Genomic DNA, 15,000 nt, shown 5'->3' on the forward strand with positions numbered 1-15,000 from the left:
GCGTGCACAACAAACGGTACAAACCGCCGCAGGATAAACAGTTCTGATGTCATGTGTGACATCACGTACGTGTAGTTAAAAGCGAGAAAACTCAGAGCTTTCATTTTAAAACATTATTTCCACACTAAAAGCATCAGGACCTCTAAGTGAGAGCTAACAAAACGGGGCCTTTAAATTGTGATGGGCTTTTATTTTGAAGTTTCACGGTAGTTTCTGCAGCTCTTTCGACCCCCTTCCCCCTCCTCCGTTATCGTCCAGTTTTCCGTCAGTCCGTCTCATCCTGCCGGTCGTTCACTCTTCAAACAGAAGATAAACATTAAAAACACGTGATGTCACTCTGATGTCACATGTTGCTTTAGTGTCAAACTCCTGAAGGTCACGTTTAAAAACTGTCTCTCGAAAGCAGATTTATTTTAACAATCAGCTTCATAGGAATGAGTCCCGGGGTCAGAGGTTAAACTCTGACAGTTTATGTTCAGGTTGATATGATATTGATTCCAGCTCTTCTTTAAAGTGATGTAGTTTTAACTGTTGAACTCTTAATTCCTTCTCCTCTTTATTTCTTTTTGTTTTCTCTGATAAATTCCTCATTTTGATTTCCTCTGATTATTTTGCTGTTTTAAGCACTTAAAAACATAGGATGACATCACTCAAAAAGGCTGTCGAACTAACATTTAAAAATACAACTTTTTAGGCTTTTATTCTGAAGGTTTGTACTGTCTGTAAGATGAGAGTACTATCTGTGTAGGTATGAATATACACATACATACAAACATGCATGCAAACATAAATTCATAAACATATTTGAATGTTGAATGAATTAACAAGCAAATTGAAGATTCAAACTGTTTTTTATTTTATTTTATTTTATTACAATTTTAAGGCATTTAGAAAAGTCAGAAAATGATTAATACTCTGGATAAAAAATGAAAATGTGATTGTAGATTAGATTCTGATTGCTGTGTGGACGGCCACAGGTATAAAATATCTTTGGTAAAAGTGTCACAAATCAAACAGCGAGCGTGTGCAGCACACTGACATCAGGCTAAAGGCATTCTGGGTAGTGGAGTTCATGATTTGGCAGAGTAATAGTGATCAGGTGCTCAGACATGTTCAAGTGTCCATCAGTGCAGTAGGAGAGGACAGCGTCGTCCACCTTCATGGCTTGGGGGGCTCGTAATCTGAGGGGTGGTTTCCCTCACGGAGGCGCCCGAAGCAGCCGAGCAGCACGTCGACCGCCGTGCTGACGGTAGAATGAATGCCCTCCTCGGTCTTACCGAGGAGAGGATTCACCTCCACCAGGTCCACCGCCGACAAACGACCTGCGGGATGGACACAGGTCACATGAATGTACACTTAAAAAACTTTTTTTAAAGACGCTTTTTCATAATATTTTGACTGGCTGGCGGCCATCTTTGTATGGATTCGATTACAGAGTTTGAGCACCACGTTTCAAAGAATGTAAAATAGAAGAGATCATGAAAGGATTTTAATGACAAATGAAAATTAAAATAACAATAAAAAGGAAAACTTTTAAGAATATTTTTTTTCTGTCTTGGTCTGTTTTTGGACGTACCTGTCTCACGGAGGCACTCTGTGATGTAGACCCCCTCCCTGTATGAGAGCCCGCCCACTACAGGTGTCCCGGTTGCTGGGGTGACAGTGGGGTCGATGGCATCGATGTCGTAGCTCAGGTGGATCGGTTTATTCCCTCTGAGAGAATAAAAAAGAACACATTCAGTGAGTTTCTCTGATTTGTTCGGTGTCTGATTGTCTTTGTTTAAAAATACTTTTTCTATCTTTACTTTAAAGGTCACATAAAATCTAAAATCCTCTTCCCCATGTTCCTCTAACTCTAACATGTGTCTCTAGTCTGTCTACAAACCCCCCAATGATGAGAAAAGTCCATCCTCTCCATCTTCTACCTGCTCCACTTTTCAGAAAATGTGTGCTCAAACAGGCCGTTTGGAGATTTTCCCTTCATGACATCACAAAGGGCAGTAGCCCCTCCCCCAGGTGGGTGACACTCCCACAGCTAGGTGTTTGTTCTGCCCTCTGAGTCTGCCTTCTCACCGTAAACAATAGGACATGGAGCGAGAAAGACCGAGACACCCAAGTCCTTCCAGAGAGGGGGCGTGGTCAGACAGAGCTCATTTACATATTTAAAGCTACAGACACAGAAACAGCCTGTTCTGAGTGGAAAGAGCAGCAAGAGTGAGAGCGATGAGTGGGTGGAGCTCACCTGGAGGACAGGTAGTCACACGTCTCCTCCATCACTCTGGACACTCCGAGCTGATCCACCTCTGACATCGAGAACATCTTCACCCCGAGCTCCTTCAGGATGTAACTGTCAAAATAATACAGAAATACATGTTGAGTGTTTGATATGAAACTGATAAGGACTGTACATAAAGTATAACCATATTTAAGTAGATTAATATTAAATTCAGGACAAGTTTAAAAACAAGTTCTCGTTCTACAATCAACATCGTCAACTGTATTGAAGGTAATAGCCTGTTGGCTCGTTAGCAGCCTGTTAGCTGAGCTAGCACATTGTCATACGGTCTCTCCAAAATCCGCCGCAACGGTTCTATTTATTTCACACATCGAATATCACAGAGATTCCCACAGGAGTGAGTGGACTTCCGGTCGCCTCAGTACACATTAGTGCAGGGAAACGAGGCCCGGAATGAATTCCATACATTACTACGGGAGTCTCTGTTCATGTAAAAAAAACAACAGAAAATGGTGAAATATATGTAAACTTACTGCTCTCCGGGGTCCACGTCTCTCAGTCCGATGTAGACCAGATCTTTGAACGAGATGCACGGTTTGAGCCACGAGAAGCTCGGCAGCACGGGAACCTGTCCACAAAAAAAAAAGATTATATGTAGGCTATAGGTTATATATCATAAACAGACAAAAATGATCCGATCCGAAATGAAGACATTTCATAATGTTCCCCTTGTGTTTGTCAGATTACTATGGAAGACGATAAGGACCAGACATGAGAAATGAATAATGAAAGGAGGATTTTTATATCCATTCAAGAGAAAAGTCCAAATACTGAGGTAAAAAATCTAAATGTTGGGAAAAAAGTGGAAATACAATTTTGAGAACAACATCGGAATGTCAATTTTTTTTTCGGAATTTCACGAAAAAAGTCAAAATGTCAAGAAAGAAGTCGGAACTTCACGAAAAACTATAAATGTCAGAAAATGAGTCGGAATATCACGAAAAAAGTCAAAATGCGAGAAAAGTCTGAATTTCACAAAAATTCAAAATGTCGGAAAGAAAGTTGGAATATCACGAAAAAAGTCAAAATGTCGGGAAGAAAGTCGGAATATCACAAAAAAAGTCAAAATGTCAGGAAGAAAGTTGGAATATCACAAAAAAAGTCAAAATGTCAGGAAGAAAGTTGGAACTTCATGAAAAAGTATAAATGTCAGAAAATGAGTCGGAATATCACGAAAAAGTCAAAATGCAAGAAAATCCGAATTTCACAAAAAAGTCAAAATGTCGGACTATCACGAAAAAAGTCAAAATGTCCCGAAGAAAGTCGGAATATCACGAAAAAAGTCAAAACGTCCCGAAGAAAGTCGGAATGTCACGAAAAAAGTCAAAATGTCAGGAAGAAAGTCGGAATATCACAAAAAAAGTCAAAATGTCAGGAAGAAAGTTGGAATATCACAAAAAAAGTCAAAATGTCAGGAAGAAAGTTGGAACTTCACGAAAAAGTATAAATGTCAGAAAATGAGTCGGAATATCACGAAAAAGTCAAAATGCAAGAAAATCCGAATTTCACAAAAAAGTCAAAATGTCGGACTATCACGAAAAAAGTCAAAATGTCCCGAAGAAAGTCGGAATATCACGAAAAAAGTCAAAATGTCCCGAAGAAAGTCGGAATGTCACGAAAGAAGTCAAAATGTCAGGAAGAAAGTCGGAATATCACAAAAAAAGGCAAAATGTCAGGAAGAAAGTCAGAATTTCACAAAAAAGTCAAAATGTCGGGAAGAAAGTCAGAATATCACGAAAAAAAGTCAAAATGTCCCGAAGAAAGTCGGAATGTCACAAAAAAGTCAAAATGTCCCGAAGAAAGTCGGAATATCACAAAAAAGTCAAAATGTCGGGAAGAAAGTCGGAACTTCACGAAAAAGTATAAATATCAGAAAATGAGTCGGACTTCACGAAAAAGTCAAAATGCGAGAAAATCCGAATTTCACAAAAAAGTCAAAATGTCGGACTATCACGAAAAAAGTCAAAATGTCCCGAAGAAAGTCGGAATATCACGAAAAAAGTCAAAATGTCCCGAAGAAAGTCGGAATGTCACAAAAAAGTCAAAATGTCCCGAAGACAGTCGGAATATCGCGAAAAAAGTCAAAATGTCAGGAAGAAAGTCGGAATATCACGAAAATGTCAAAATGTCAGGAAGAAAATCGGAATATCGCGAAAAAAGTCAAAATGTCAGGAAGAAATTCGGAATATCACGAAATGAAGAGAATTAAGTTGAAATCGATTTCCTGAAATGATTAAACACGTAGTCTAAAAATATACATGAACATGTTGTATGACAGTGTTTGTCTGTTGTGATATTCTCACACTGGACTGCAGCTCTTTCACGAGGAACGACAAGGGCTGTCCGTGCAGATTTCCAGTCGACGTGGTCAGCGGCGTGTTGATGTCAGCGTGGGCGTCGACCCAGACGACACCCAGCTCTCCCACCGCCGCCGAGTGACCGTGAATGGAGCCGATCGCCAGACTGATGGAAGCATGAAAACAAGAATCAGAGACGAGATAGGTCATCATCATGACAAGTGAAAACTCTTGGTTGGGGCGCTGGTGGGGCAGTGGTTAGTGTGCGCGCCCCATGTACGGAGGATGTGGTCCCAGGTTCGAATCCCACCTGTGGCTCCTTTCCTGCATGTCATTCCCTACTCTCTCTCTCTCCCTGATTTCCAACTCTATCCACTGTCCTGTCTCTACATTAAAGGCAGAAAAAGCTCAAAAATAAATCTAAAAATATATATATTTGCTGATTAATGGACTAAACTGTTGGGTGATAACATCTGAAATACGACCCTCCGAGTTGTTCTGAGTGGAAGCAGGAAGTGGCATTCATCTTAAAATAGTCCCTCTGTTATTGAGCTCACTTTCTGTCTGTGATGATTGTGTCTGAGCGACTTCCTGTCCTCCTGAATGAAGTCAAACTGAAGGACTCGAGTCACTCTGCAAACATTTGATTAAATATAACATTCATTTATAATTCTGATTCTGTATTTGCACACGAGTGCTGTGAATGAAAGCATTTTGTATTTAAAGGTTGAAGTTCAGAGCAGTTTGTTCTGTTGGTGGATGATTGACAGACGGAGCTGCTGCTGAACACACACAACGTCAACGGTTCATCGTTTTAACTTGTTGACTTTAAGGTTCAGATTCAGAGGAAAAAAAACGAGAAAAACCTGGAACAGATAGAAGACGCTCCCACACTCATATCTGAGACCAGACCATCTGAGGCCCCCCGACATGAGTATGTGAGGCCCCCACCTGAGCATCTGAGCCCCCCACCTGAGCATCTGAGCCCCCCACCTGAGGATGGGGGGCTCAGATGCTTGCAGTCTGTATTAATTCTGTACTACACACACACACACACACACACACACACACACACACACACACACACACACACACACACACAGACACACACACACACACACACACCTGTGGTCTCCTCCCAGCATCACAGTCGTGTGTCCGTCCTTCTTCACTAGCTGCACCGCCTGCGACAGCTTCTGGTTGAAGCTGCCAACCGCCTTCAAGTTTTTCAGCACGCCCTCCGGCCCATCAAGCTCCGCCTCTTCGAACACCAGGTTCCCATAATCCTTCACTGCACATTCTGCAACACATAAACAGAACAAACATCAACATACTGCACCTTTAATACCTCTGTTTCTTTAAAGTATCTACCAATCACACAAGCTCATGAAAGCTTCCCGACAGGCTGATTATTTTTTTCCCAGAATGCTCTCTGTTTGAACATTAACAGGCTGCAGATCGTCTGTGTGTGGAGATGGTTTAATTTTGTGATTCAAAGTCAACAAAACTTACAGCCAGAACAACCTGCTGCCAGTGACATAAGTGACCAATGACACACACACACACACACACACACACACACACACACACACACACACAGAAACAAAGCACTGGACATATAAAATTTGTTCCAGTGGATGTTGAGTTTCAGTTTGACTCTCAGTACTGTGTGAAACCTTCAGTGCGTCATTGCAGAAGTTCCCGTTAAAGGTGTCGTCTATGAGCCAACCATTTAGTCTCATAAAAATAAAAAACCAACAACTTGAAAGCTTTGCTGCAAGTCAACCTGAACACAGCCGAGCAGAAAGACTTCACAGTAAACCACAAACCTTCTGCAGCCGGCCCCGAGTGGACACTCAAGGGACTGCAGCATTTAACAGCGGAGCTTGCTGATTGGTTCATGAGGACAAACTAACATCACTCCATCTTGAATCTTTGTAGAAACTGATCTCAGATCTGCTCTCGTCCGTCTGAGTGACGTTAAACACTAAAGCTTTCAGCAGCAATGCATGATGGTCTAAATCGCTCGGCTAGTGAGCAGTGACCATCGGTTGCTCATTATACTTTTTATACAATGCATCACCACACTGAAGTTAGACACACACACACACACACACACACACACACACTGGTATACACACACACACACACACACACACACACACACACACACACACTGGTATACACACATACACACACACACACATACACACACACACACACACACACACACACACACACACTGGTATACACACATACACACACACACACATACACACACACACACACACACACACACACACACACACACATACACACACACAGATACACACACACACATACACACACACACACACACACACACACACACAGTAAACACACTACAGGATTTCTCTTCTCGTCATTTCGGGACACACTGAGTTCTCTGTATCCGGTCTGATGATGATGATGATGATGATGATGATGATGCTCTCTCAGGTGGGCTCTGTGTGATTCTGTGTGATTCTGTGTGATTTGGGACTCAGCCCCTCATGTCGCTGCATCTCATTTATCTGACGGACAAAATAACGCTTCAATAATGAATGTTGTGTTTCGACCCGACGCGAGAGGAGAGAGAGGAGCAACACGAAAACCAGATGAAGTGAATTATTACAAAAAGTGAGAGAGTGCTGCTCGGGTCGATCACAGAGTCAAACAGAAGGACGTGAAGATTTTTACTTATTAGTAATATTTATAAACAAAAATAAATAATTCAATTTTTTAGAGTATTAGTGTAAATAGAATAATTATATTATTCTATATTATTTAATAATTATATTCATAACGAGCCTAATCGGGATTTAACTTCACTTTATACCTAAAATAAACAGGTACAAACATTTGAACCATTTTAAGACTGTTTTGGTCTTACATGACACACACACACAGACACAGACACAGACACACACACACACACACACACACACACACACACACGCACACACACACACACACACACACACACACACACACACACACACACACACACACACCTAGCTCGTGCAGTTTGGGCAGCAGTCCTTCAGCTCGGATCAGGTCCGGTCCCCTCTCGACCCCGCCACGAGGCTGCAGAGAGGAAGAAGAGGAGGAAGAGTTACAGCACTGACCACACACACACACACACACACACACACACACACACACACACACACACACACACACACACACACACACACACACCTGTCCCTTGCTGAAAGGAGCTCCGATGATCCCCACAGAGCTCTTGGTGTGAAGATGATGATGATGATGAAGGCTCTGTCTTCTGACGATCTGCTGCAGAATCCTCGCGCTCCTCATGTTGACTGTCACCCGCACACGCACCGGGCCGTCCTATAAACTACCACCGTGACGTCACCACCTGGGCGGCGTGGGCGCTGTCAGTGAGGAGGCATGACGTCACCCACTCAATCAATCTTTATTTTTATAGCAGCAATTAATTCATAAGAAATGTTATCTGGAGAGCAGGTAAAAGTGGAGTTAGAGTGGAGAGGAGAGTCAGACTCATGATGAACAGCCGTCTCGAGCTGCGCCGGGTTTGAAAGATGGGATGGAAGGAGATGATCAGTAATAAGATCAGTAATAAATACAGTTTGTAAATGTTAATAAAATGTTAAAATAAAATGTTAATAATAAAGCATCACACTTCAGTTTGTCTGCCTTCAAAATAAAAGCAGTTTGTCCAGCTTCAAAATAAAAGCATCACACTTCAGTTTGTCCACCTTCAAAATAAAAGCAGTTTGTCCAGCTTCAAAATAAAAGCATCCCACTTCAGTTTGTCCACCTTCAAAATAAAAGCATCACACTTCAGTTTGTCCACCTTCAAAATAAAAGCAGTTTGTCCAGCTTCAAAATAAAAGCATCACACTTCAGTTTGTCTACCTTCAAAATAAAAGCACCACCCTTCAGTTTGTCTACCTTCAAAATAAAAGCACCACCCTTCATTTTGTTCTACCTTCAAAATAAAAGCACCACCCTTCAGTTTGTTCTACCTTCAAAATAAAAGCACAACCCTTCAGTTTGACTACCTTCAAAATAAAAGCAGTTTGTCCACCTTCAAAATAAAAGCATCACACTTCAGATTGTCTACCTTCAAAATCAAAGCAGTTTGTCTACCTTCAAAATAAAAGCATCACACTTCAGTTTGTCCACCTTCAAAATAAAAGCAGTTTGTCCAGCTTCAAAATAAAAGCACCACCCTTCAGTTTGTCTACCTTCAAAATAAAAGCACAACCCTTCAGTTTGACTACCTTCAAAGTAAAAGCACAACCCTTCAGTTTGACTACCTTCAAAATAAAAGCAGTTTGTCCAGCTTCAAAATAAAAGCATCACATTTCAGTTTGTCTACCTTCAAAATCAAAGCAGTTTGTCTACCTTCAAAATAAAAGCATCACACTTCAGTTTGTCCACCTTCAAAATAAAGCAGTTTGTCCAGCTTCAAAATAAAAGCATCACACTTCAGTTTGTCTACCTTCAAAATAAAAGCACCACCCTTCATTTTGTTCTACCTTCAAAATAAAAGCACCACCCTTCAGTTTGTTCTACCTTCAAAATAAAAGCACAACCCTTCAGTTTGACTACCTTCAAAATAAAAGCAGTTTGTCCAGCTCCAAAATAAAAGCATCACACTTCAGTTTGTCTACCTTCAAAATCAAATCAGTTTGTCTATCTTCAAAATAAAAGCATCACACTTCAGTTTGTCCACCTTCAAAATAAAAGCAGTTTGTCCAGCTTCAAAATAAAAGCACTGCTCTTCAGTTTGTCCACCTTCAAAATAAAAGCATCACACTTCAGTTTGTCTACCTTCAAAATAAAAGCACCACCCTTCATTTTGTTCTACATTCAAAATAAAAACACCACCCTTCAGTTTGTTCTACCTTCAAAATAAAAGCACCACCCTTCAGTTTGTCTACCTTCAAAATAAAAGCAGTTTGTCCAGCTTCAAAATAAAAGCATCACACTACAGTTTGTCCACCTTCAAAATAAAAGCAGTTTGTCCAGCTTCAAAATAAAAGCACCACACTTCAGTTTGTCCACCTTCAAAATAAAAGCAGTTTGTCTACCTTCAAAATAAAAGCATCACACTTCAGTTTGTCCACCTTCAAAATAAAAGCAGTATGTCTCCCTTCAAAATAAAAGCATCACACTTCAGTTTGTCTACCTTCAAAATAAAAGCACTGCTCTTCAGTTTGTCTACCTTCAAAATAAAAGCACCACCCTTCATTTTGTTCTACCTTCAAAATAAAAGCACCACCCTTCATTTTGTTCTACCTTCAAAATAAAAGCACCGCTCTTCAGTTTGTCTACCTTCAAAATAAAAGCACCACCCTTCATTTTGTTCTACCTTCAAAATAAAAGCACCACCCTTCAGTTTGTCTACCTTCAAAATAAAAGCACCAGCACTTTAATCATACTTCCCTGTCTGCCACTCTCCCTACTGTCACTCAGTATGTCGACTGCCATACCAGCGACAATAAAACTTGCATACAGATCATATCCATATATGACAACATCAGATATGGATCCTCTGCAGTTCGCCTACCAGCCAAACATCGGGGTGGATGATGCCGTCATCTACCTGCTGCAGAGATCCTGGACTCACCTGGAGAACTGGCAGCACTGTGAGGGTCTCCAGTGCCTTCAACACCATCCAGCCTGCACTGCTCAGGGGGAAGCTAGAGAGGGCGGGAGTGGACCGTCACCTGGCTGCATGGACAACGGACTACCTCTCCAACAGACCACAGTACGTGAGGCTTCAGGACTGTGAGTCTGACATGGTGGTCTGCAGTACAGGGGCCCCGCAGGGGACAGTTCTCTCCCCTTTTCTCTTCACCCTGTACACCTCAGACTTCTGTTACAACTCTGGGAGCTGCCACCTGCAGAAGTTCTCCGATGACACAGCCATCGTGGGGTGTGTGTCTAAGGGGAGCGAGCAGGAGTACAGGCAGGTCATCATGGACTTTGTCGACTGGAGTGAACTCAACCACCTTCAGCTCAACGCCAGCAAGACAAAGGAGATGGTGATTGGCAGGAAGTCACCCCAGACTGCACCGCTGAACATCCAGGGCTTGGACATTGAGAGGGTGGAGACGTACAAATACCTGGGTGTTCACCTCAACAACAAACTGGACTGGTCCCACAACACAGACGTCCTGTACAAGAAGGGCCAAAGTCGACTTCACCTGCTGAGACGACTGAGGTCCTTTGGAGTGTGCAGGACTCTGTTACAGACTTTTTATGACACTGTGGTGGCGTCTGCACTTTTCTATGCAGTGGTCTGCTGGAGAGGAGGGAGCACAGAGAGAGACAGGAAGAGACTGAACAGACTGGTCAGGAGGGTGTTAGTACGTATTTTCATGGATTCATTCATCTTGATAATTTTGTGGACATATCTTTAAATTGTGTCAACCATCTCACAGTAATTCTACTTTTGGGTGTCTGAAGCTGTAACCTTATATGGTTTTCATAATTGTCCATCTACTACAGAAATAACCCCCACCTAACAGTGGCGTCAACAAACAGTCGACAATGATCACTTCAGACCCAGGTAAGCAATTCAACTTTTTTGCTTGCCTGGAAGAAGTATTTCTTGTTAAAAGACGTGTTGGGGACTATTTCTGTATGAGATGGACAATTAAGTATTATTGGATTGGACATTTATAAATGTAGTTGAATTAAATCACACAGTGTTGTATTTCTGGACTTTATGAAATTTAAAATTGATAATTAATGTTATTGTTATGTTGTTTATGTTTTACATGGTATTACTAACACACTCATTAGAGGACTTTCTGATGTGACTTGTTCTGACTTTGGGTGCTGGAATATCTGTGATGTTTGTGAAAATTTCTATGAGGAACATAGAATAATCTGCAGTGTGGACACTGGCAGAGCTGCAAAGGTTTGCATGCTTTAAAACCTCGGTGTTAAAGTTATGTATAAATCAGGGGACTAGCGCAGCTAATACTTAGCTGTAGGGGTAGGCTTGCCGAATAAAATGCGTAGAAACCCTTTGTAAAATTGTATTAATTAATTAGAGAATGATAGCAGCTGATGATTTTTTTTATGGAAAAAGGATTTTATGGAAAAGTATCGATACAGAAATAAGAAGAATATGGAATAAAGAAGAGTCATTTATAGCAACTTGCTAACTGAATCAAAGGCGATTGCAGGCAGATCGTTTCAGGGACGTAGAGTTGGCTAATGGAAAAAGAATAATGAAGAAAATGACTGAAATAGGCCTAATATGTGTTGCTGGTCAACTATCTTGTTTTGTTTTGTCTAAAAGTCTCGAGCAATTGTCACTTTGTTTTCCTACTGTCCAGAAAACTAAATTTATATGACTACATTTTACAAATTCATAGAAAATGTATGAAAACAGACTTGTTTTATCTTATGGTTTATGGAGGATGGAATGTGTTATTGCATGGTTAGCAATGACAGAATTTTAAATCTTTAGAAAGATTAGGACTTGTTTGAATTGATCAAATATGTTAAGTATTTACTCTGTTTTGTTTCTGAGTGCTCTAAGCAGGTGATTCCACCAGCCGAGACCACTGTGCATTCCTTCCAACCGGGTGGCCACTTCCTAGTTTGCAACCCTAAACCAATAGAAAGCAAACTACAAACTATTCAGCAGCAGACTGAGACACCCACCCTGCAAGACAGAGCGCTACCGCAGGTCGTTCATCCCATCTGCAGTCAGACTGTTTAATCAGACTCTTTAACAGCATCACCACCTCATGATACACACTGTGTGTGTTTTTAATAACAAGTCTTTCCACAAGTGGAAGTGTACATACCTTGTAATATATATAATATATTATTGTATTTGTTCTCCCTTTATTTAACTGATGTAAATATGTTTGATTTTTAACTTCTTGTTATTTTTAATCATTATATTCCTGTTTCCTGTTTTCTTGAGCTGTTTCCCTCATAGGGGATCAATAAAGTTTATCTTTATCATCCTCCAGTGTTGAAAAATGAAGCCGAGGCTTAAGTGCAAAATCCTGCAGTTCCTCCAGTGTCCACTAGAGGCTGGCAGTGGAGATTATAGAGTCTGATGGGGCCCTAGGCAAAAATCCATTGGGGGGGTTCCCTCCAACCAGCGTCCATCACCATCATGTCTGCCCGTGTCCCGACGATTACTCCTCTTCTTTGTTCTCTCCTATAGACGGATAATTCCTCCTCTTTTATATTTTTTGATTTCACTGACTAACGTTGGTTTTCACAGTATTGATGCGGGGCAACGAGAGTGAGTGCGGTCAGATGGGGGGGACCTTAGGGAGTTTTTATACTGTTGTTACAAAATTAGCACATTCTGGGTCACACTGCTATGGCTTTAAGTTCGTGAGCCCCCAAGCAGTTGCCTGTTGACAAGCAGCGCCTCTAGAGGCTGGCTGCAGAAGCACAGGAAGTCACATACACACCCATTCTAAAAAGCCTGTTTTTACAGCAGAGATTAACATGTTTACAGCCTGGTTCAAAAAACCAAATAGGTGTGATTAGCTCATGTCTCGATGTCTTCCCCACTTTCTATTAATGAGCAGTCATCAGTAGGACAAACTCTGAGTTAATGAGATATAAACGATGGTCATGTGGAATAAGGTGCTAATAATCAGCCAGTATGATGCTAACTAGCATGCTAATAGCAGGTAGTCATTGGTGAATATTGTGACCGTAGTTTAAAGTGTGACTTAAACTTGAAGTTCATGACCTCAGGCTGACTTCGTGCTGGACAACACGTCCATTACTGGAGTATCTGTGGGTGAATCAGGTGATTATTTCATATGTTTCTGGTCAGGCGGGGCGTGAATCAGTCAAAACAAATTCTTCATTAGAGGAAGTTCACTCACTAAATTAATACCTGCTGTCAGAACGAAAATGAAGGAACAAGTTTACTGGCAGCTCGCTGCATGACCACAGAAAAAAAATAACCTTATTATGAAAGTGAGAGAAACAGGAAGTGACGCAGGGACACACAATCAGCTGATGTGTTAGGACACCTCGGCGGCTCGCCAATCTTTATCTGGGTGGTGGAGAGAGCTGAAGAAAGTCCTGCAACATCCTGATAGCTTTTGTAAGATCTGAGGAGAATTTCCTCTTAGGTCACCGCCACCTTTCAGAGAATATGGAAATAAATTCACAGGGTCAGCCTCCCTGAGTCATGACAGGTCTAGAGGAGCGTTCTCTGTGAGCTCTACTCCTTTGAGCTTCATTCTGAGTAAAACAAACAAACAGAGACTGAGTTTGAAAAACAACTTGACTTTTTTATTTTTCATGCAGACGTACAAATGTTCCATCAGATCACCGCTGATGACTCAGTGTGTGTGTGTGTGTTAGAAGTAGCTCTGCAGTGGTTCTCCCAGGATGTTCTCCATCTCCTGGACCACCTTCTGCACCTGCTGCTCCACCTCCTCACACTCGTCTGAAACACACCAACACATCAGCATCATGTTTCATACGGCAACCACAAACAAAAACAAAAAAACGTTCCACACTGCTCGACACTGATGATGAGTAAAAATGTTTTCGGTTCTGAGATGAGACTCTGTGTGTGTGTGTGTGTGTGTGTGTGTGTGTGTGTGTGTGTGTGTGTGTGTGTGTGTGTGTGTGTGTGTGTGTGTGTGTGTGTGTGTGTGTGTGTGTGTGTGTGTGTGTGTGTGTGTGTGTGTGTGTGTGTGTGTGTGTGTGCGCGCATGTACTCACCCTCCATCAGTTCAGCCAGGAAGGGGATGGTCTCGGGCAGCAGCACCATGTAGTTCTCCTTCAGTTTGGACGCCAGCTCCATCAGCACCAACAGGGAGGAGAAACGCACCTGAGGGGGGAGGGGGAGGGGCTTAACTACCTGTACTGCACTTTAAAAAAACTCCTTTGCAAAAGTTTAAAATGCCTGCAAGGCAATGCTCAGGGTACAGTGAGCTCAGGCTAGGAGGCCTGCCAGGTGTGTGTGTGTGTGTGTGTGTGTGTGTGTGTGTCTGTGTGTGTGTGTGTGTGTGTGTGTGTCTGTGTGTGTGTCTGTGTGTGTGTCTGTGTGTGTGTGTGTGTCTGTGTGTGTGTGTGTGTGTGTCTGTGTGTGTGTGTCTGTGTGTGTGTGTGTGTGTGTCTGTGTGTGTGTGTGTGTGTCTGTGTGTGTGTGTCTGTGTGTGTGTGTGTGTGTGTCTGTGTATGTGTGTGTGTGCGTATGTGTGTGTGTGTGTGTGTGTGTGTGTGTGTGTCACCTTGGCGTCCGTGTGTCTGGTCTTCAGCAGGATCTGGTAGTTGAGAGTTTTCCACAGAGCGTCGTCACTCAGAGCCACAGAGAACTGACCCACACACGGGACCAGGTGCTGAGTCACCCTCTGCTGGTACGCCTCGACTCCGCCCACTTTG

The 15,000-nt window shown here is 42.0% G+C and overlaps 3 protein-coding genes and 2 long non-coding RNA genes across 7 annotated transcripts in view; 2 read left to right on the top strand and 3 right to left on the bottom strand.

Moving 5' to 3' along the window:
- LOC132954944 (prolyl 4-hydroxylase subunit alpha-1-like) overlaps nt 1-1,014 on the top strand; it is an 11,629-nt gene extending 10,615 nt beyond the window's left edge. Inside the window, exon 15 of the mRNA XM_061027496.1 lies at nt 1-1,014. This exon is cut by the window's left edge and continues 933 nt beyond it. The gene's annotated coding sequence lies outside the window, so the exon portion shown is untranslated.
- The window catches only part of arg1 (arginase 1), a 213,217-nt gene extending 205,273 nt beyond the window's left edge, over nt 1-7,944 (bottom strand). The window contains exons 1-8 of one of the 2 annotated variants that reach the window (XR_009665873.1): nt 7,813-7,944; nt 7,626-7,698; nt 5,719-5,893; nt 4,600-4,759; nt 2,770-2,864; nt 2,243-2,347; nt 1,577-1,713; nt 915-1,322 (exon numbers count right to left, since the gene is read on the bottom strand). Coding sequence is in view for 1 of the 2 variants with exons in the window: in XM_061027497.1 (XP_060883480.1) it covers nt 1,159-1,322; nt 1,577-1,713; nt 2,243-2,347; nt 2,770-2,864; nt 4,600-4,759; nt 5,719-5,893; nt 7,626-7,698; nt 7,813-7,929 (1,026 nt within the window). In the remaining variant the exon portion in view is untranslated. Of the gene's footprint in view, nt 1-683; nt 1,323-1,576; nt 1,714-2,242; nt 2,348-2,769; nt 2,865-4,599; nt 4,760-5,718; nt 5,894-7,625; nt 7,699-7,812 lie in introns of those variants that run through there. The other variant, XM_061027497.1, reaches the window with a different exon arrangement.
- On the top strand, nt 3,128-4,579 carry LOC132954949 (uncharacterized). Of its 2 annotated transcripts, none has more exons than XR_009665874.1 (4): nt 3,128-3,259; nt 3,295-3,357; nt 3,540-3,658; nt 4,457-4,579. It is a non-coding gene; the product is annotated as an uncharacterized LOC132954949 (long non-coding RNA). The 2 variants fall into 2 exon arrangements; XR_009665875.1 differs by lacking the exon at nt 4,457-4,579 and adding an exon at nt 3,841-3,886 and having other exon boundaries at nt 3,540-3,698.
- Nucleotides 7,945-8,823: 879 nt separating the features above from the next.
- LOC132955101 (uncharacterized) lies at nt 8,824-10,015 on the bottom strand. Its single transcript, XR_009665885.1, has 3 exons — nt 9,397-10,015; nt 8,916-8,941; nt 8,824-8,843 (listed from the first exon to the last, which is right to left on the bottom strand). It is a non-coding gene; the product is annotated as an uncharacterized LOC132955101 (long non-coding RNA).
- A 3,858-nt stretch (nt 10,016-13,873) lies between these two features.
- heatr1 (HEAT repeat containing 1) overlaps nt 13,874-15,000 on the bottom strand; it is a 28,050-nt gene continuing 26,923 nt past the window's right edge. Inside the window, exons 43-45 of the mRNA XM_061027727.1 lie at nt 14,850-15,000; nt 14,338-14,446; nt 13,874-14,056 (exon numbers count right to left, since the gene is read on the bottom strand). The exon at nt 14,850-15,000 is cut by the window's right edge and continues 8 nt beyond it. Of these exons, the coding sequence (XP_060883710.1) occupies nt 13,968-14,056; nt 14,338-14,446; nt 14,850-15,000 (349 nt within the window). The 3' untranslated portion in view covers nt 13,874-13,967. The remainder of the gene's footprint in view (nt 14,057-14,337; nt 14,447-14,849) is intronic.

Source organism: Labrus mixtus, chromosome 21 (genome assembly GCF_963584025.1).
Source record: "Labrus mixtus chromosome 21, fLabMix1.1, whole genome shotgun sequence".
NCBI lineage: Eukaryota > Metazoa > Chordata > Actinopteri > Labriformes > Labridae > Labrus > Labrus mixtus.